This window comes from Chelonia mydas, chromosome 1 (genome assembly GCF_015237465.2).
Source record: "Chelonia mydas isolate rCheMyd1 chromosome 1, rCheMyd1.pri.v2, whole genome shotgun sequence".
Taxonomy (NCBI): Eukaryota; Metazoa; Chordata; order Testudines; family Cheloniidae; genus Chelonia; species Chelonia mydas.
In genome coordinates this window covers 193,265,611-193,288,889 of record NC_057849.1, presented here as the reverse complement: position 1 = coordinate 193,288,889, position 23,279 = coordinate 193,265,611, and the positions used below count along the sequence as shown (strand labels likewise).

Genomic DNA, 23,279 nt, shown 5'->3' with positions numbered 1-23,279 from the left:
CTCAATGCAATGCATCCGAGGGTGCTGGGGGAGTTGACTGATGTGACTGCAGAGCCATTGGCCATTATCTTTGAAAATTTGTGGCGATCAGTGGAGGTCCCAGATGATTGGAAAAAGGCAAATATAGTGCCCAGCTTTTAAAAAGGGAAGAAGGAAAATCCAGGGAATTACAGACCAGTCAGCCTCACCTCAGTCTCTGGAAAAATCATGGAGCAGGTCCTCAAGGAATCCATTTTGAAGCACTTGGAGGAGAGGAAGGTGATCAGGAATAGTCAACGTGGATTCACCAAGGAAAAGTTATGCCTGACCAACCTGATTGCCTTCTATGATGAGATAACTGGCTCTGTGAATATGGAACATGGTGGACGTGATATACCTTGACTTTAGCAAAGCTTTTGATACAGTCTCCCACAGTATTCTTGCCAGCAATTAAAGTAGTATGGATTGGATGAATGGACTATAATGTGGACAGAAAGCTGGCTAGATTGTCGGGCTCAACGGACAGTAATCAACGGCTCGATGTCTAGTTGGCAGCTGGTATCAAGCGGAGTGCCCCAGGAGTCAGTTCTGAGGCCAGTTTTGTTCAACATCTTCATTAATGGTCTGGATGATGAGATGGATTGCACTCTCAGCAAGTTTGTGGATGACACTAAACTGGGGGGAGAGGTAGATACACTGGAGGACAGGGATAAGGTCCAGAGTGACCTAGACAAATTAGAGGATTGGGCCAAAAGAAATCTGATGAGGTTCGACAAGGACAAGTGCAGAGTCCTGCACTTAGGACATCCCATGCACCGCTACAGGCTGCGGACCGACTGGTTAAGCGGCAGTTCTGCAGAAAAGGACCTGGGGATTACAGTGGACGAGCAGATGGATATGAGTCAACAGTGTGCCCTTGTTGCCTTGCTTACTATGGACTTCATTCTATGCAGTGCTGAGCATCTTTTGTTTTACAAGGTTAGCAGGAGCTGAGACTGCTCAGCACGTCACAGGAGGTGCTCAGCAGCCTGCAGGATCAGACCCCCATAGATATTAAGCAGCAACAAAGGAAGCTGAATGAACATTTGAGTTAACCTTTATGGTCTTAAGGATACAGTATTTCATTTTATTTCCAGATCACAACATGGGTGAGGCAAATACCAAGGACTGGCCAAGGGTGATCAATATTTTCTTACCACAGTCCCACATTTGTGTACCATGACCTTATTCTTGGGCAAACTGGTCTCTTCAGAGGCATCACAATCCAGTCCTCTTGGTGCTTCAAAGGAAGATCTTTCCAATGTTTAAAAGAGCGTCTCACAGGGAGATCCAAATAGAAGTGGTTGACCAAATCCATTTCAGCGGATGGGACACAAACTTGCTTGTCTCAGACAAATTCTAATGGAGGACAGATCTATGCTTTTCGGAGGAACAATAGCAGAATGACTCTTGCTGATGTCAGTACATGGAAGAGGACCACTTCCACCTCAGTTCACCTTAGAACCAGCTCTCCTTCAGCAAATCCTTGAAAATGTTATTTATGATTGCAGACCACAATTGGGGGTTGCTGAAGAGACAGATAATACATAATGTCTGCTTATTATCTCTCTCTGAAAAAAGCTTAGGGGTTAGCTCCCTAACAGGCTAGTCTGAAGGCATGGCATTTACAAAGTGATGTTGGTGACTCTTCTTGTTGACTATTTTTCTGTTGCTGTAATACATGCTTGCCTACCCAACTCACACATATGGATGACAGGTCAGGAACAGACTGAGACCTCCAAATCTCTAGATGGGATGTTCCTGGTCTCTGGGGCAGACAGAGTCAGAGTACGGTGGGTAAAAACATTTTAAACTGACCCATCCAATCAGGCAAGGGATTTCACCTCTGAGACTTAATTCCAGAAGTGGTTCTCTCTGATATTAAAAGGGCATGGAATTTGCTCAATGCCTGCAACCAGCACTATGGAGGCCTCAGGAGTTACAGAGCAGATCCTTGAATATGACAATATGACAATTTTAAAAGACACTAACAATCCCGAAAACACGATTATCTTAATCATTTTAGGAGATAAGAACAAACTTCTGTACATGCTGTGACAAAGTTCCTCCTCTACCTTGGTGGGTCTTACGCTTATTGGAGGATTTGCTCGCCTTGGAGCTTCACGGCAGCCCTCAGTTTGGCCGTTTTTGTGAACCCACAGTCCAGGTCAACTCCTCCTGTGTCTGACTTGGAGTTAGGAGGTTTGGGGGGAACCCGGGCCCGCCCTCTACTCCGGGTTCCAGCCCAGGGCCCTGTGGAATGCAGCTGTCTAGAGTGCCTCCTGGAACAGCTGTGCAACAGCTACAACTCCCTGGGCTACTTCCCCATGGCCTCCTCCCAACACCTTCTTTATCCTCACCGTAGGACCTTCCTCCTGGTGTCTGATAATGCTTGTACTCCTCAGTCCTCCAACAGTATGCGTTCTCACTCTCAGCTCCTAGAGCCTCTTGCTCCCAGCTCCTTACACATGCACCACAAACGGAAGTGAGCTCCTTTTTAAACCCAGGTGCCCTGATTAGACTGCCTTAATTGATTCTAGCAGCTTCTTGATTGGCTGCAGGTGTTCTAATCAGCCTGTCTGTCTTAACTGTCCCCAGAAGGTTCCTGATTGTTCTGGAACCTTCCCTGTTACCTTACCCAGGGAAAAGGGACCTACTTAACCTGGGGCTCATATATCAGCCTTCTATTACTCTCCTGTAGCCATCTGGCCCGACCCTGTCACAATGCACAATAGCCAAAAGCAAAGCTCCATTGACTACCTTTTGCAGGTCAGTCACTTCAGTCATTTCAGGTTGGTGTTAAAGTCAGAGGCGATAGCAGCAAAAGACAATATGAGAGAGAAGGAAAGTGTTTAAAAGAAATATGAACAATAAAGATAGAGGGAATTAAACCTATCAAGGTATTTTACCCTCAACTCAGTATCCTCAGTCAAGTGTCTGGACCATCTACACTGACGTAGGCTTGGTCTATACTAGCACTTCAGTTCGTAAAACTTTTGTCAGGAGTGTGAAAAAACCCCCACCTCTGACCAACATGAGTTTCACCAACAAAAATGCTGATGTGGACAGTGCTATGTCGGCAAGAGAGGCTCTCCTGCCAACATAGCTAATGTCTCTCGTTGGAGGTGGTTTAATTACGCTGTCAGGAGAGCTCTCTCCAGCCAACAAAGAGCAACTACACGGGAAAATTTACAGCAGCACAGCTGTAGTGGTAGAGCTGTGCCGCTGTAAAGTCCGTAGCGTAGACATAGCCTAAGTGTCAGGAGAAAGAGAACATGTGCTGAAGATATGGACTGGTGGCCAAAAATCAGAGAAAAAAGTAAGTGTCTGACAGAAAGGGAGAAGGTAGCTGCTTATATTCCACAGCCAATATTTGCAGAAACTTAAAAATACAGCTAATTTTTTTTCACAAAACAATTGACAAATGAAATACGACATGGAACTTCCTCATGCTTCGGTTATGTTCTCTCCATAGATGGTAGCTGCTTTTGACTGGAAACAGCAGTGTAAGGCATAAATTTCCCAGAAAAACAGTTTTAAAATCTTTTGATCAGAAGAGATTCATCTCAGCTTCACATGAGTCAGGGTGGACAATTTTTGGATAGCTCTTTGGGAGCGGTATCTGGATGGGAACAGACAAGAACTCTTGAAGCAACGTGACAGCAAAGAAACTGAAGGTAGTTTTTGTCATGTGAATGGAAGGGAGAAGCTGAGGAGAAACAGAGAATGAGGGCTAAAGGGATTCTCAAGAAGGCCTTGCAGAGAAACCAGCCAACAAACTGACACAGAATCAAATAGTATTTAGTCTCTATGGTCCAAAATGGTTTTTCTAGCTTTCAAAACAAATGAAGCTGCCAGCTCTTACTCAATCTATCATCATAAAAAAAAAAAATCATGTTTTGCAGCATCAGCAGAAAAGGTGAAGCAGCAGCAAACTTCAGTCATTCAGCAGAACTGCCTTCCAGAAGAGCTCCAGCTAGCTGCAGAGGAACTAACAGACTGGAAGACAAAATGTAGATAAAATGTGAATGCCACAAGCTTGGTAGCACAATCAGCCACTATAAATAATCATAACGGGTTATTTTGGGGGTTTTAAACATTTATAACAATTGGACAAGTTAACTAGGGTAGTTGGCTGTGTGACAGCATAGCCCATTGTGCAATCCAGAATAATTACACAGTGCCCTGAGAGCTGTTAACTGCGGAGGAGAGCCCTTAATAGGTAAATTTTCATGCATCAATTATCCCTTAATGTTCATTATGAACATTTAAATGTTTATTTTTGCCTAGGACACTGCTTATAATAAGTAGGTTTTCCATGTTTACCCAAGATGTTTTTTTCTCTGTAGTCTACCTTAAAGAGAACTTAACATTTATAGCAGCTAGTCACTAAAATCTATTGCTAATAATTATGTAGAAATATGTATTTCCATTTATAAAACATAAAAATTTGCCAGAGGCTTTAGGTGCCTACATTAAAAATGTAATCACAGAAAAAAAAATGAACTGGCAGCTGCTCCAATCCCTTAACCCATAAAATAATTAACCAAAGATTAAATCAAAAGCCAATCAATACTCCTTTTCTCCCATACACCAACCCCAAATAGTTAATAGATGAGCCTGGCACTGTGGCCTGAGGGTCAAGAATTAGAGGGTATTTCAGACCAAGAATGGGGAGCACTCAAATGGGACATCCCAAATAAGACATACATCACACCAAAATGTTGCCTTTGAATTATCGTCTTATTAATTGTTATTATTATTAAATATTTGTATTCTAGTATTGCCTAAAGGCTCCAATGAGATTGGACCCAATTATACCAGATGATGTTCTAACATACTAAATAATGGTCTATGTTCCAAACAGTTCATAACTTAAAATCTTACAATCTTTCAGCGTATGGGGTGGTCCCCTCCAAGTCAAATTAAACACACTTTGGTGAAGCAGCAGGACAGAAGTTTTTACTGTTGCTGCCAAGTGTTGTACCTGACATGTAGAAGAGAAGAGTTCATTCTAGTACTCTCCACCAGTAGTGAGTCATTCACACACACAAAATGCACTCACTAACCTATTTAGGTGAGCAATATTTTAATATTTGTTTTGGCCATACCAAAATAGTACGATGGGAGCTGCATTAGGGAACCTGGATTGTTCCCCACCCATGCAACATTATGTTGACCTTTGCTCTACTCAGTACTGAATCATGTGCCCTCTCTTCCTTCATATGTACTAGGATGGAGAAGTTATCATACGGGGGGCGGGGGGCTCGTCCTTCTGTAAAACAGTACTTGAGGTCATTAAATTCACTGCATTAGTGTCAGTCTGACTTGTGAGTTGCCAAAAGCCAGCGTGCTCTAACAAATTACAATAAAAGTCTTGCCTGATGTTTCTTCTCCCCTGCCAAATACGACCAAGATATGTGCAGTTCTTACTGTGAGACTATTAAGGCCCTTTCATATGAGTCTCTTCTTCCTTAACCAATTTAATACCTTGGCTCCCAGGAGACTGCAATTCTACATACTAGGCCATTGCACCAGTAACAACAATTTTCAAGGGTTGAAGCTTATGTGACAAAAACCCATCTTTCAACAATCTATTGCTGTTGGTCTCATATATTGTGTTCCACTGCACACACCAAAGCAGTTAAATGTCACCATCTGAGGCCACATCTACACTACTGGCTAAATCGACACTGCTGCATCTATTGCAGCAGTGTCGATTTAGCAGTTCTGGTGAAGACATGCTAAGGCAATGGGAGAGCACTCTCCCGTCCACATCTGTACTCCACCTCCCTAAGAGGCGGAAGCTACGTTGATGGGAGAGGATCTCCCATCGACATATTGCGGCGTAGACACCACTGTAAGTCTACCTAAGTTACAGCAACTTCAGTTACATAATTTACATAACTGAAGTAGCGTAATATAGATCGACTTACAGTGTTAGTGTAGACCAGCCCTGAGTGACACTTCATCAACTGCAGTTCATGCTGGTCCTGAGGCTCTGAAGTGGCAACACACAAAGGGTGTCCCAGTATTACACAGGCCATGGGGCTTCCATGACGGATCCTAAATACTGCATCTAGTGAGGCTTATGGCTCTTACATCTACTGATTTTTTTTCATTTCATAAGTCCTGTTTCTATAACCTAGCATTGTAACAATCTCTAAGTTCACCAGTGTGTCTTTGTGGGGGGGGAAAAAGTATTAAAATGTCTGAACTGCAAGTTATCACTGCAAAATTAAAGAACTACTCTAGTGTTGTTCAAAAATGTCAGAATCATTTAATTTTATTTTAAGAAATAATTAAGCAGTTTGAGTGATTAATAAAATAAAGCAAACAAAAGCACACATAAGGAATTTTAAGGCTTCCAGTTTTATACAGAGGAAGTTTCCTTTCATCCCACTTTGTATCACTTCCTGCCTTCCAATAAATAGGCAAAAGGAAATTTTTTAAGGACATCCACTGTGCTCCTGCTTAATAGGGTCTAGTTCCAGACATTTATACTATGCTCCTTACCCTAGTATTTGAATGTTCATGGGCATGGGCAGGTTGAGTAACACTTTCAGGAAAATCCAGACTCCTAGCCCTATGCTCCTCTTACAGAAAAATCCTACAGTAAACAATATAGTAAACAATTTATTAAAACATTTTTACCTAATTTTTGAGCCATCCAATAAAATAATAGATAATTATAATCTTTCTACAAATAATTATACAAAAGGACTCAAAATCTACAGACAGGCTTCATTAAATTCTAAAAGGTTTTAGAGTAACTACTATAGAACCTCATTATTTTCTATTAAATTTTCTAGAATTTTTTCATGAGGAAGCATACAGTGAAGCTAACAGAGCATGGGTTAACATGTCTCCTGTCCTGGGCCCTTAGAATTCCACCAAATCTGCAGGGAGGAAGTTTACACTTGTTATTTAAAAGAAAACAAGACTCAAATGTTACACAATATAATAAAGTCTACAGCCAACAACAGGACCATGGGAAAGAAGTCACCACGACTATGAACGAGGGGGCAGGATTCACTCCTAACATAGACAGAAACTGCCTTGCTCTCAATGGAGTGTTACCTCTGATACTTCTTAGTGGTTACATTTCTGTTTGGCATTCTCAGGAGACTTTAGTCACTTCAATACTAAAATTCTGTGCACTTCAAGTTGTGAGAGCAAGTAGGATAAATCTGTCTAGTTATTTGTCTAGGGATAGTATAAATCATGCATCAGATCCCAGAACAAAGGGAAAAGAGGAAGACCATTTGGATTCAAATGATGCTTAGATGGTTCCCCCTTGACTCAAGTGCCTTCAAAAAATAAAAATTTAAATTTAAAAATAATTAGTAGCATGGTAGTCCACACTAGTGTGTCCCAAAAGGAAGGCTACCTGGAAACACTGCACCAATCACTTTTTTGTGTGTTCTTATTACAAGGATTTTCCACAGCAGACCTGTGCAAACAGTACCACAGAGTAAACTTTTCAATGACTGAACAGCCCACCAATTGAACTGAGCTGATTTTAAACGCTACACTAGAATATTAACTTCTACACTAACATACATGCATTTGTGCAGGTATATACATGCATATCGTCCAGGCTGCTTGTGAACCTAATGGAGGAGATATACAAAGAGGTAGCTACAGAAATATTTATAAATCCTCACTGTGAAGACAAGAAAGCATTACTAGAACATTAGCCAATAAACAAGCATTTTGTTTATACGCACCCACTATTACATTAGCCACTGGTGTTGCACTTTATTATAAATAAGTTAAAAAAGCAGTGATTGTATTATTGAGTGAGATGATTCCAAACTTTTTTTCCCCATGGCTTATAAAACCCAGAAGTGAGTCTGGACCATCCAGTCTGACCTCCTGCATACCACAGGCCGTAAAACTTCCCTGAATTAATTCCTGTTTGAAATAGAGCATATCTTTTAGAAAAATATCTAATCTTGATTTTTAAAATGCCAATTTACCACAAACCTTGATAAACTGTTCTAGTACTTAATTACTCTCTCTGTTGAAAATGTGCATTATATTTCCAGTTTGAATTTGTCTAGCTTCAATTTCCAGTCACTGGATCTTGTTATACTCTTCTGCTAGACTGAAGAGCCCATTCTCAATTTTTTTTCCCCATATAGGTATTCAAACTTACTGAGTTTCCCCTTAACTTTCTCTTTGTGAAACTATCACTATAAGGCATGTTTTCCAATCTTTGGATCGCTTTTGTGGCTCTTCTTTGAACCCTCTCCAATTTATCAAAACCCTTCTTAAACTATGGACACCAAAACTGGACAAACTATTACAGTAGAGGTCACACCAGCACCAAATACAAAGGTAATTCAATCTTTCTGCTCCTACTTGATATTCCTTTGTTTACACAACCAAGGACTACATTAGCCCTTTTGGCCACAGCATTACACTGGGAGTTCACGTTCAGCTGATTATCCAACACATCCCCAAGTCTTTTTCAGTCACTGCTTCCCAGGATAGAGTTCCCCATCCTGTAAGTATGGCCTAAGTTCTTTTTTTCTAGCAAACTAACTTTATATCTGGCCATACTAAAGCACATATTGTTGTCTGCACCCAGCTTACCAAGAGATCCAGATCACACTGTATAGGTAACCTGCCCTTTTCATTATTTACCACTTCCCCCAATCTTTGTGTCATTTACAAACTTATCAGTGATAATTTTATATTCTCTTCCAGATCATTGATAAAAATGTTAAATAGAGTAGGGCCAAATCCTGTAGGACCTCACTAGAAATACACCCGCTCAGTGATGATTTCTCATTTACAATTACATTTTGAGGCCTGTCGGCCACCTTTTAATGTGTGTTATGTTCGTTCTGTAATGTTCTAATTTTTTTAACATTACTATGATTTCTGTATTTTAAAATTTGGGTTTATTGGCTCTCAAGTAAACGTGAAAGAAAAATAATATTAAATATTAATATTAAATAAATAAATAAAAATAGTATCAAATATTAAATATTAATATTTTGGAAAAATCAGAGCTCAAACTTTGGTACAACTTCAGGACCTTTAGGGAGGAATTCAATAACGTATCAATCACAGTTTAAAGCCAAAGAGTTCATCATTAGAAAATAGGTCAGAAGCATGGTACTGTGCATAGAAAGAGTCTGTAGTACAGATGGGTCCAAGCACCAAAATTCTTAGCAAATCTAGGTCTGGATCCAAATTGCCTTAAAGAGTTCAGGGGCTTTTGGCTCAAGAATTATGTTCAGTCCATTGTGCTAAAATGCCCCCAACAAAAATAAAGAGTCGCTCACAATCCCATTAATCATTACTTGTCTGATGGAGCCATTACAGTAACGAACAATCATGGTCAAGACTCAAAAGTTCTAAATTCACTGGTGATCAAAGATCATTAAAATTATTTGATTCATGACATGCGAGGTGTTTTTGCACTATGCAGCTTTGGAAGCAGACCAATTCTGTCAATCAGAAACAGTGGAGGTGGCTCCGCCTGTGAGAAACTGCCAGCTGCAACACTTCCATAGCCTATGAAAACTAACCACTGTATCAATAAGCATAAATAGAACAATCTTCCTGCAGAACAAGGAATTCAATGGCGGTTCTAGCCACACCACTATAAATTTCCCTCCCCAGGAAAAAAGGCATACCTATCTTCAGTAGTGATACCAGGATAAATTTTGACTGTGTACACTGAGCATTCCTCTAGCCTTATAGAATGGAGATATGGGCAGAGGGATAGGAAATGAGTAGAAAGAAAGAAATGATGGGCCAGGAGGCCCCTTGCTATTGGCCAGTTCTTCCACATCTGGGCTGCTATCCCTCTTATCTTTTCATAGTCATCTGTTGGTGTAATGGAATGCTAAACTGTATTATACTCTTCAGCCCTGGCTCTGCGTGGAAATGGAATACAGCTCTTTGTGCAAAATACCTGATGTCCAAGAACCTCAGCCATACCTGGCATTTAAGAACCTTATGATGAATATATCTGGTGTGCATCTTACTCAGATGCAAGCTTTGTAGCCAGTCCATATCTGGTACAAGGACCATGATATCGTGTCCAGAACAGGATTAGATCAGAGGAGAGCTGAAACTGAAGGGAAACAGTAACAAAGTTTGCAAACAAAAGGAACAAAGCAACAAAAGTTGCAGGTTCTCATCAACATGCCACTATGCCCCAGAGAACTTCAGCTTTGACAAACCTTCACAATGGACAGACTGGAAGCAGTATTTTGCAAGATTTTGAACTGCAAACAAGCTTCACAAAGAAACTGGAGATATACAGGTATCTTCGTTAATTTATGCTGTGGGGAAGCAGGTACAGCATATCTTTAAATCCTTTGATTTTACTAAAGTTCATCACAAAGATGACTATGCATCAGACATAGCCAGACCCTTTCATACTTTATACCTCAAATAAATGTGGTTTATGAAAGAGCATGTTTCCACCAGAGAATTCAAAAACCAGGAGAAAATGTTGAATGTTTTATAAGAGTTCTGCATACATTGGCTGAAAACTCTGATTTTGGGAATGTAAAACATGAAAATATCTGAGACGATCTGTTAACCCAATAACCAGTCTATCTTTCACAGCAGCTACAGCTGAAGACAGATTTAACTCTAGCCACAAGTTATACAGAAAGCAAAGCAGTCTGAACTAGTAAAACAAACAGAACAAAAGGCAGGAGCAACTCGAAAAACCTTAAACTAGCTTAGAAACTATAAACAGACACTTGAGTGTTAAAAAGTCATCTTCATCAAACCCTTGAGGCAAGGAGAGAGAACTCCCAGGCTAGAAGGGACAAATTCCAGCCTACATGCACAAGACATGAAAAAAGTCATATCCCAAGAGATGGTGCATGTCCAGCCAGAGTTTCTTCTCTCCAGGAGTAGAATGAGTTGTAGGGAAGAAAACAGGTAAGTTGATGGACTGCTTCAAATGAAATTCCGAAATCACTTTAGGGATAAACTTAGGATGAGGTCTTACCACCATCATATCTCTGTAGAAGGTTGTCAAACAGGGATCATCCATAAGAGCTTGGATTTCACTAACTCTCCTGGCTGATGCGATGGTGACGAAGACGAAAGTCCTGAGTGGGGGGTGGTGTGAGGCAGCAGTTCTCAACCAGGGGTCTAAGGCCCCCTGGGGGGCCGCAAACAGGTTTCAGGGAGTCCACCAACCAGGGCTGGCATTACACTCACTGGGATCAAGGGCAGAAAGCCAAAGTCCCACCACCTGGGGCTGAAGCCGAAGCCTGAGCAATTTAGCTTCATGGGGAGCTCTGTGGTGTGGGGCCCTAGGCAACTACCCTGCTTGCTATCCCTAATGCCAGCCTTGGCTGTTATATGCAGAAAAACAGTTGATGGCACAGGTGGGCCATGGAGGTTTTATAGCACGTTGGGGGCGGGGAGCTCAGAAAGAGAAAAGTTCAGAACCCCTGGTGTAAGGTACACTCTGAATGAGGTTCCAAGGGGACTCCATGAGGTTTTCAAAGACAATATTAAGGTCCCATGCAGGATGGGGGTTTCTCTGATTGGTGGGTAGGTATGCAGTAAGCCCTTAAGAAATCTGGATACAATGGGATGTGAGCAAAATTAACATTACTCAATCGATGGATGACACGTAGAGATCGATGCAGGGTGGTTCTTGATGGAACTGAATGAAAGGCCAGAGTGTTTCAAAGGTAGGATATAGTGAAGGATCTTTAATATGCGAGCCTTCAAAGGATCAAGATTATGCTAAAAGTCTTTTCCATTTTGAGGAATAAATCCTTCTCATGGAAGGCTTCCCGCTGTGCAGGAGGATATCTTGTACCTATAGGGAGCAGTATCTGTCAGTGGCACTCAGGCAGTCAACATCCAGACTGTCAGATGCAGTGACTTCATGTCTAGATGCAGTATCTGACCTTGGTTCTGCAATTTTATGTCCAGACAAGTAGAATGGGAGGCTGAATAGACATCTGGAGGAGGTCTGTGAGCCAGAATTGTTTTGGCAACTATGGAGATATCAGAATTAATGTGGCTTTGTCCCATCTGATCTATCACCCCTCCCACAAGATGCAAGACAGGAGCTCAGAGACATCATTAAGTAAGGCCAGCTGGTAGCCAAAGACATCCCTTCAAACAGCCATGGATGCCTGAAACACAGCTGCAAGGTCCATAACCCCCACTGTGACCATGTCCTGATGGGAAGGGCAACCCTGGCAGGAGAAGCTAAATGTAACATCTCAAAAAGCTTTTGAACTTTTCCCTTTACCATTGATGTTTCAACATCCAGTGTCTCAGTGACTCAGGAAAGCAGCTCCATGAATGTTTTTAAATGTCCCACCCCAGTATTGGAGCTGAAACCATGGTTTTATCCAGGGAAAAGGATGACAGGACTCTGGGAGGGGAAGGAGGAAGCTCCTGCAGGTCTGGTGGTAATCCTTCCTCAAGGATTTGCTCCTGCTCCACTTATTTATTTCGCCAGAGGTGCAGATGAGGAGCCCAATTTTCTTCTCTTTCTGGAATGACATGAAGGGGATCAATTCCTTAAAGCCTGGGATGGAGGTCCCGAATAAGCCTAATATAGCTATGGTGGTACATTATACTGGTATGGCTGGCTCAACTGGGATTAGCCAGGTCATTGGCATGACTGTGGCGTACATGAGAACTCTGAAGAAGACTCTTGGCTGCAAAGAGGGGTCCTCTTCTGATCTGAATACAGAAAGCTCCCTACTGGAGATAGCTTATAATACACGTCTCAGTGACAAGTAGTAAACATCATTGCAGGGCAGTAGGGGACTCCGAGGAGACCTCAGCACTGCGAAGTCAGGAGTATGTTTCAGTGCCAAAAGTGACTGTCTGGGTACCCAGAACGTTACCATGGGCAATACAGATCCCTACAGTGAGGAAATGGCAGGTAGCGTCAGTGATTCCATAGACAGCACCACTGTTGATACTTGTGCTGATGTATAGGCTGCCCCTGGTAGTACTTCTTCAGTACTGAGCTGGAGCCAGCATCACTAGCCTCTGATAAGGGAGGAGGTTTAATGGTTTGTTCCCTAGATGACTGATGCTTAGGCCTCAGTGTGGGTGTTCAGTCCTGCCTTGTCTTTCGGTACCAGTGTTAGATGCTGGGGTCATCAATGCTCTGGTAGATTTCAATAAAAAGTCCTTGTCTGAACCAATGATTTCTTGTTGGTACCCATCCTGGGATTTACATGCCAGCTGGTAGGGACACTGACAGAGGAGGATTTAACAGGGGTGCCAACCCATCCATCTTTAAAGCAGAACTTCTCCCTTCAGGGACGGAAGTTACCCATGTGGATTTCTCTTCAAAGTAGCATTTGAGACATGTATCCCTGGATTGCCATATCCTCGTCAAGAAGGATCTGCACATGCAGCATTGTTTTGGGACTTAAATGTCACCAAGGCAGAATAAGCTATGGCTATTGTGCCATTGCACTCCATATGCTTTATGGAAATATGCTTATGAATATGACATAACTGGAATATGCTTTACGCTAAATACCCCTTGTATGGTGTCATTAGAAAGCTTATAATCTACAAAGTGTGTTCATCCTATTTGTTTGCATGTATGATTTCTATATCTGGAGTTCGGAAAATAAGATATAAACTTGTATCACTGATGTAAACATATTAAGTGGAGTCCATAAAGGGTGCTCCAGAAACAATCAGTTGTAAATGGCCTTAGTTAGTTGAAAGCCTTCCTGTGTACATGTGAGCCAGCCCATGGGGAATGGAGACGAGGGGTTTTACAGTGACATGTGACAATGTCACCTGATCATGAAATCCATCTTAAATCTGGTACTTTTCCATTTAGAAGGAGGGGTGGGGACCCAGAGAGACAAGAGAGTCCCGTCTTGTGCCAAAGCTATAAAAGGGGGTGGAGCAGGACAAAAGGGGCTGCCAGTCATGAGAAAACCCCTGTTTACCACTTGAAATGTCTGCTGGAACTAATAAAGACTGTACCGGGGAAAGGATTGGGCCCAGACTAGGAAGGAGTCTAGTCTGTGAAAGAAGCTTATTGGAACATCTTTGAGGGTGAGATATTACCTGTAATCAGTTTCTTAATGTATTAGGCTTAGACTTGCATGTTTTTGCTTTATTTTGCTTGGTGACTTACTTTGTTATGGGCATATGTTGTTTAATTAGCTCGAAGTGCCAGAGTGGGGAATCAGCCTTGATATGGTGGCAGAGCAGTGGGATCATTTTGAACATATGCACAAACCTTTTAGGACACCACAAATCCAATCCTGTCTTAGAAAAGGTAAATTTTATTAAAAACAAAAAGAAAGAAAATACATCTGGAACTTAGGCTTTTGCTGGATTTTAAAAAGAGCAATTCCAAAAATTAAGCACCCAATATAGCTTTCCTGGGGGTTCAGCTTAAAGGTTACAAGCAAACAAAAGTATCTGGGGTTAGCACAGAGGAGTCCACTAGCCATAAGAAATAAACAGAAATAAACCTAATCGCGTCTTTCTAAACATTCCTGATCCACTTATACATCTGAGGGTTCCAAATAAGTAGTTCTAGGTATGATCTGATGATCATACCTGGCTTAAAGCTTCTCAGAGCATAACTGCTCCCTGTTCCCTTCTTTCCCGAAGAGAAAAAAAAACAGACACAAAGGGAAGGTTTTTTTTTCCCCCATTTCAAAAAGTTCTAGCCTTCCCATTGGCTCTTTTGGTCAGGTGCCCACTCCCTTTCCTTTACCTGGGGGCCTTTGTTAACCTTTTACAGGCAAAGCAAGCAGAGAACAGCCACCAAGAAGGACTTTATAGCTAACTGGCTGGCTGGGTGTCCATAAAAGGGAGCTACCCTCCCCTCTTCATTTATCACAATTGTGTTTGGTCTCCATCTAATTATTCTTTTAAAAAAAACCCCAAAAACAAACAAACAAAAAAAACAACCTGAAGCAACCAAAGTGGGGACAAAGGTAAAATGAGTTCCTATGGGGCCACCCCTCTCCCCAGCATCCAGATCTGCCTTAGGGAGACCATCACACACCCTGGAGCACTAGGGCTCTAATGGTGCTTCCTTCCCACCTCCCTCCCACCATCTGGTCCTGGGGGAAAACTGCAGAGAGGAGCCAGGAAGAGACTCTTGCTGGTAGGTGCAGAAGCAGCCAATGCAGGGACCTTTGGACCTCTGAACATTTAGAGAACCTGCTACCGTTTTGTCTGGACATTCTCTACCTCATATCGATCAGCTGTTTGCTCCAACTGTTTCCCTCTCTCTTCCCTGTCCCCATCGCCTCATTCTCTTTTCTTTCCATTTAGCTTATCCCCTCCTAACTAATCCCCTCTCCCCACCAAAAATATTGTGGAACTAGCATGATGTTTGCTGTTCTCACATTGCTTGTTCGGTTTGTCTTATACTCCTTCCTCCATCCTGTGTCTGTTTTGCCTATTCAGGTTGTAAGCTCTTCAGGATAGAGACCATCTACTACTCCGGTTGTACAGTGTCTACCACAATGGGGCCTCATTCTTGGTTGCCCCTTACACACTACCCTAATAAACCTGAGCAATAATATGTTAGCTTAAATTCTTCCCAACATTTTAGACTTATTTGAGCATGGGTGTGGGAAAAACACTTTTCCTCATTAAAAAATTCTAACTGGGCTTTTTAGAAGAGGAAAACATCAAAAGGTTTAAGATTTATACTTGAAAAGTTAGTATAAATATACCTCTTAATGAGGACTAGTGCCTTTACAAAGCTCAGAGAGAAAGGTTAAAAATAAAATTTAAGCAGTAAATCTCAGGGGAAGCGACTGCATTTACTGTGCTGTACAAAGCCAGGCATATTGTGAATATAGCTGCTTGAAATGCTGTTGAAATTTCAAAATTCAACACCACCACCCCAAAAAAGGGGGTTGTGGGGGTGAGGAGAAATATTGGTAAACATTTTTTGCAAAAAAAAAAAAAACCCCAAAAAAACACACACCAAACTCAGAAGTCATCCTATTTTGCTTCCAGGTTTGCAACTGGTTGACATTTTCCAAATTTGAAGAAACAAATTAAATTTCAAATTTCTGTGAAAAGAAGGGACATATTTTTTCATGAAAACTTTTATGAAAAACATTCCCATTTTCCGACCACCTCTAATTCTAAACTCCAAAGAAGTCATTTTAAAAAAATTAAGTCTCTTCTGAGCATGCTCAGTCTGTATTTTTAGCTTACCTATTTCTAACATTCATGCCATTTTCTCTGCTCATCCTCATAAGCACTTACGTACTACATATCAAAGACCCCGCAATTTTAGCTGCATCTAAAACAGTACATAGATTGTAAGCTTTCATTACAAACAGTATGTTGCTCTTTCTTTATTGCAAAGAAATATCTGTCAACGTAGTGCTGCCATCTTAAAAAAAAAAAAAAAAGCCCTGAAGAAAACAAAACAGTCTCTATCCAAACAACAGCAGTAATGGAAACAATTCATCCCTCTTATCCCCCTATTTACCTGAGAGAGAGAGAAACTTGACAATTTAATTGGGACAGCTAACATGCTAACATTAAACGGTGTGGCAGAGCTCAGACCTTGTCCCCGTGGGTCCCGTGCTTCTAGGCGGTTTATGCTAGCCTCAGTGGCTCACTGCGACCCTCCACATAGCCCTTCTCTCTCCATGGCCAGAGTTACAGTTTACTGAGCCCTTTTCATCATAAGCCAGCAAGGAGGTAGGTGAGAGAACTCCAAGTCTCTGTTGTCCCAAGGGGCTTATTTCAGAACAGTTTAGCCTCCCGTCCTGAGAGGGGCCTGTCTTCCCCTCCCAGGAGATGTTTCTGTAGTGGCAGGTTGGGGAGAACCCGGGCCCACCCTCTACCCCAGGGACCCTAATGGTAGCAGCTGTTGGCAGCCGACCTTTCACTGCCAGAGTTGCTACATTTTCCTGGATCACTTCCCCACAGCTCTCCCGTTTCTCTCTTCTTCACCCTTACATTAGGGCTCCTTACCGATGGCTTGAGGGTGTCTTCATTAACCAGCCCTTCAGACGCACTTCCTTTCCTCTCCTCTGGCTCTCCTCAGCCTGACTGGAGTGAGCCCTTTTATAGTATCAGAAGGGCCTTAATTAGAGTCCGGTGTTCACATTACCTTAATCGCCTCACTTAACTCTTTGCAAGTTAATTGGAGTCAGGTGTTCTCATTAGCCTGGAGCAGCCCCTGCTCCAGTCAGTCAGGGAACAGAAAACTGCTAATCCAGTGGCCAGTATATCTGTCTTCTACTACTTTGTTGTACCCAACTGGCCTGGGTCTATCACAGAAGGCATTCTTCCCTTAAAACACCCTATAAAATTGAACGAAAACAAACAAACAAACAAACAAACAAACAAACAAAAAACCCCACACATCCTGCTAATGAAGCATTAGTTCCATAGTTCAAAATCAGAAGTGCAAACATTAAGTTTCCAAAAGTAACATTAACTTGATCACACTGCCCGTTATATTTTCTATTCCTGTTTTACTGGATGTATGTGCTACAGTATTTTACCTGTTTATGTCATAAAATGTTTAGTGTGTGGAACATGGCTGAACTGCACATCATGTTCTAAGTTAATGTTTGTGTTTAAACCTTATCTTCTACCTTTCCTTCCTAATTGTGATCTTACATGTGGTACTATGTTGAATTAACACACTTTTGGGAAACATGATGTATGCTTTATTCATTCACAAAAACTTTCCCAAGTTTCAGAGTAGCAGCCATGTTAGTCTGTATCCGCAAAAAGAAAAGGAGTACTTGAGGCACCTTAGAGACTAACAAATTTATTTGAGCAGAAGCTTTCGTGAGCTACAGCTCACTTCATCAGATGCATTCAGTGGAAAATACAGTGGGGATATTTTATATACATAGAGAACATGAAACAATGGGTGTTACCATACACACTGTAACGAGAGTGATCAGGTACGGTAAGCTATTACCAGCAGGAGAGAAAAAAACCTTTTGTAGTGATAATCAAGGTGGGCCATTTCTAGCAGTTGACAAGAACATATGAGGAACAGTGGGGGGGGGGAATAAACATGGAGAAATAGTGTTACTTTGTGTAACGACACATCCACTCCCAGTCTTTATTCAAGCCTAATGTAATGGTGTCCAGTTTGCAAATTAATTCCAATTCAGCAGTCTCTCATTGGAGTCTGTTTTTGAAGTTTTTTTGTTGAAGAATTGCAACTTTTAGGTCTGTAATCGAGTGACCAGAGAGATTGAAGTGTTCTCCAAATGGTTTTTGAATATAATAATTCTTGACATCTGATTTGTGTACATTTATTCTTTTACGTAGAGACTGTCCAGTTTGACCAATGTACATGGCAGAGGGGCACTGCTGGCACATGATGGCATATATCACATTGGTAGATGTGCAGGTGAACGAGCCTCTGATAGTGTGGCTGATGCGATCAGGCCCTATGATGGTGTCCCCTGAATAGATATGTGGACACAGTTGGCAATGGGCTTTGTTGGAAGGATAGATTCCTGGGTTAGTGGTTCTGTTGCGTGGTGTGTGGTTGCTGGTGAGTATTTGCTTCAGGTTGGGGGGCTGTCTGTGAGCAAGGACTGGCCTGTCTCCCAAGATCTGTGAGAGTGATGGGTCGTCCTTCAGGATAGGTTGTAGATCCTTGATGATGCGTTGGAGAGGTTTTAGATGGGGCCTGAAGGTGATGGCTAGTGGCTTTCTGTTATTTTCTTTGTTGGGCCTGTCCTGTAGTAGGTGACTTCTGGGTACTCTTCTGGCTCTGTCAATTTGTTTCTTCACTTCAGCAGGTGGGTATTGTAGTTGTAAGAATGCTTGATGGAGATCTTGTAGGTGTTTGTCTCTGTCTGAGGGGTTGAAGAAAATGTGGTTGTATCATAGAGCTTGGCTGTAGACAATGGATCGTGTGGTGTGGTGTGGATGAAAGCTGGAGGCATGTAGGTAGGCATAGCGGTCAGTAGGTTTCCGGTATAGGGTGGTGTTTATGTGACCATCGCTTATTAGCACTGTAGTGTCCAGGAAGTGGATCTCGTGTGGACTGGTCCAGGCTGAGGTTGATGGTGGGTTGGAAATTGTTGAAATCATGGTGGAATTCCTCAAGGGCTTCTGTTCCATGGGTCCAGATGATGAAGATGTCATCAATGTAGCGCAAGTAGAGTAGGGGCATTAGGGGGCGAGAGCTGAGAAAGCGTTGTTCTAAGTCAGCCATAAAAATGTTGGCATACTGTGGGGCCATGCAGGTACCCGTAGCAGTGCTGCTGATTTGAAAGTATACATTGTCTCCAAATGTGAAATAGTTATGGGTTGCGATGACAATCAGATATGTGGCAACTATCACAAGTTGTGGTGTGTGTTACAAGTTCAAGTTCCTGCAACAAAATAATGGCTGTGATTTCTTACAGCCTTACTTATTCTGCATATTTGTTGTATGATTAACATTCACACCCGGTTATTTTTTTCATTAGAAAGACTTTGAATAAGGCCAGCCAAAAAAGACAACATGACTCATTTAGTCTTACACACTATATTTTACAAGACTACAGTATTAACTATATCATTCCTAATAATGCTTTATGTGACATGCACATGCTCTGATTAAAGTGCAAGTACCATTTCCAAACTATTTGCAAAAGATGTTTCTTTGTTTCAGATGTACATAGCATGTTTCCAGCTGTAAACGTTACAGGAAGGTAGAAAATGCTCTTTTATCACAGAACTATAGGTATATCCTTTAATATAATTCATTAACAAACTACTACACTATAACAGAAGTAAGGATTCTAACCAACCTGTATCCTCACCTACAAACATGACAACAAGAAAATTAAAGTTCAAGACATTAGAAAACCATATCTAATCTGTAAATCTGAAAACAACACATGCTCCTCCATACAAATTTTAAACATTAAAAACAGCTTCTAAATCCACCGATACCAATACAGATTGCACCCTTAACTCTGACCACTGGTGGGTGGTATGAGGAGGAAAAATTTGTCTTTTTGTTGTATGTATTGGGTTGTATAGTATGTGTTGATGTATGTATGTGCTGTGCAGTATACTTTTGTCCATTTACACATGGATGCAAGAAAACAAATTTCTTAGATTCATTCATTATCCACAGGTGATGTGATTGTTGATGTTTATATTATATACAAAAGGCTACATTAAAGATTGTTAAAGTTGCAAAGTCAGTAACTTAAAAGTTAAGAAATGCCAGAAGTAAGGTTGCCCATGCAGCCTTAATTTGACATCTATGCATGTTGTTTTATGATACAATCTTTAATTAGATGAGCATGGCCTATTTTTTCCTACAGAACTCCAGCATCATTCAGGAGCACAGAATGGACTGGGCTCACTGAATGGGGCCTCACACAGAATTAGGAGGACAAAACTAAATATTGTATAGCTGTGGAGTTAAGTATGTATCTTCCTTACTTAACTAATTGAATATTTGAGGCATTGTAAGGTTAAGTGATTTGCTAGGATCCCAGAGTTAGTGGGGAGAGCCAGGAAAATAATCCAGGAGTCCTGAATCCCAGTATTGTGCTCTAATGACTAGACCATGTTGCCTTTAATATTACTCTGAATACACTCAAATAGAATGAATTTCAGTATGTATCAGAGAACTTTAGATAAACTATTTGAGCCTATTGATATGGAGCATATTCCATAACCTTCCAATATAAACCCTGAACTGGCTGACTTATGTTAGCTGGAGCTGAGCCTCCAAGACTATGAAAGGGGAGGTCTCAGCCGTATGGCCTTGCATTTTTTCCTATTTACTAAACACAGCACTCTGAACCCAGCCATGCCACGAGCTTAATCATCATTTTAAAGACACCATTTAGATACAATTAATTTCAATAAAACTATTTAAATACCTTTTTGTAGGATGCATAATGCTTACCACAGCACTGACCGAGGGACTGGCCACTTGTTAGGAGGAACACTCCGGCTTTTGTCTCCCCCTAATTAAATGAAAAAAATCAAATACTTTTCAACTGAGCTAAATGACAAAAATATGGTGGTATAGTCTTACATGTAAGTGAGTTTTCATAAATGTGAAACAAAATTCTAGCACACAAAACTACTGGGAAAACAGTTAATGGGATAATTTTATTACTACAACTCCTTCCAAGAGAATTCCTGCTTTGTTCATGCTATATGGTTTTCCTGAGAAAATGGACCAGGGACTTAAGTAAAATTTTTGGCATGTGCCCTCCCTCAAGAATGAAATATTATCAAGTAGCATAACCTTCCCCCCGACATGGGGTTATGTCTTGGGAGCAGCTTGGCAGTTTGTTTTTTATTGCCTCTGCCTTCTCTCTCTCTCTCTACACTACAGACCTATATCAGTATATCGCTCAGGGTGTGAAAAATCCAAACCTAACTCACCTCCATGTAGACAGTTCTATGTCAATGGGAGAGCTTCTCCCGTCGACATATCTACCGCCTCCTGGGGAGGTGGATTAACTAAGCTGATGGGAGCAGCTCCCTCAGGGGCATCATAGAATCTTCACTAAAGGGCGACAGCAGCACAACTGCGCTGCTGTGGCGCTGTACATGAAGGTGAGCCCTATGAGTGGAAAGGTACTTCGTTCCCCTTAGGATGGGGTAGACTTGTTCTCTTAGTAAATCCGTTCAGTATGTTTGACAGGGCAGGAAAACTGAAGGAAAACTACTCCCACACCTCTTTCTATAGCAACAGAACCAGAAACATTCCTCCCACACACGCCCAGGCCATTCACAGAAACATCAAGTGAGTGGCTCTACGCACTGGTAGGTGTATTGAACTAACAAAGGCCTTCAGGACAGGAGTGAAGGACAAACAAATTGGGTAATAAGATCCCAGAGGATTTATGCAGGCAGACTGTGAAGTTATAGATCTACTCCAAGTTACTGAGGCTAAGTCAACTTTAGTTACGTCGGCATTCATTCACTGCTGTAATTAAACCACTTTTGCACATCCACACAACACTCCTTGTGACAGCGGAGCACATTCCCAGTTGGTGCTCTAGCATCAACGAGAAGCAGTGCACCATGGGTAGCTATCCCCACTGTACAACTCGCAACTGTCTGCCACTGGGTGTTGTGGGAAGGGATCACAGTGCTTCATGGGGGCAGTATCAGCATCCCATGATACAGTTTTCTCCATCCCTTCATTCCATGGGCTTCCAGCTATATTTCATGTCGCTTTTCAACACCCCCTGTAAACTGCGCACCTGCATGGATCCTACATTGCTCTCCAGTACTGTGATGAGTGTTATGAACACAACATGGCTGATTCTGCAATATTTCATAAGCTGCAAATCTGATGACACCATAGCGTCTGCCCTGCTGTGCGCCATAGACAGAAACAATTCAAGATTGCTGTTGGCATTCATGGAGCAGTTGCACATGGTGGACTGTCGATTCTAGGTGCAGGAAACAAGCACTGAGTGGTGGGATCGCATCATTCTGCAGGTACGGGATCAAGAGCAGTGGCTGCAGAACTTTCGGATGTGCAAAGTCACCTTGCTGGAAGGTGTGCAGAGCTCGCCCATGCCCTCCAGCACGACACCAAAGTGAGAGCTGCCTAACGGTGGAGAAGCGAGAGGCCATTGCTGTGTGGAAGCTGACTATTCCTGACTGCTACCCATCAGTCACAAAACAGTTTGGAGTGGGGAAGTCCACCAGGGGGAAGGGGAGGGAGGATGCAGTGATGCAAGTGTGCAGGGCCATTAATTGCATCCTGCTACAAAGGACTGTGACATTGGGTAATATGCGTGAAATAATGGATGGCTTTGCAGCAATGGGGTTACCTAATTTTGGCGAAGTGATAGATGGCATGTATATCCCGGTTTTGGCCCCAGACCACCTTGCGACAGAGTACATCAACAGAAAGGGCTACTCTTCTATGATATTGCAAGCTCTAGTTGATCACCAGAATCGTTTCACCGACATCAACGTGGAGTCGTCTGGGAAGGTGCATGATGCACATATGTTCAGGAACACTGGCCTGTACAGAAAGCTGCAAGTAGGGACTTCCTTTCCAGACCAGAAGATTCCAGCTGGGGATGTGGAAATGCCAACAGTGATCCTTGGAGATCCAACCTACCCCTTGCTCCTGTGGCTTATGAAGCCTTACATTGGCAACCTTGACTGCAGCACGGAACACTTCAAAAACAGGCTCAGCAGGTGCAGAATAATTGTTGAAACACGACTAAATGGCCAAAGTGTCATCTCTTCTTCTGTCTACCTCTTCTTCTCTTCCCCTGTACTGTCCCTTGGAGGATGATCTTGGATAGGCC

The 23,279-nt window shown here is 42.0% G+C and overlaps 1 protein-coding gene across 2 annotated transcripts in view; it reads right to left on the bottom strand.

Moving 5' to 3' along the window:
• Positions 1-23,279, bottom strand: part of LOC102940233 (ABI family member 3 binding protein) — a 377,733-nt gene that overhangs the window by 316,211 nt on the left and 38,243 nt on the right. The window contains exon 2 of one of the 2 annotated variants that reach the window (XM_043538550.1): positions 20,897-20,957. In XM_043538550.1, coding sequence (XP_043394485.1) covers positions 20,897-20,957 — 61 coding nt within the window. The other variant, XM_043538551.1, reaches the window with a different exon arrangement.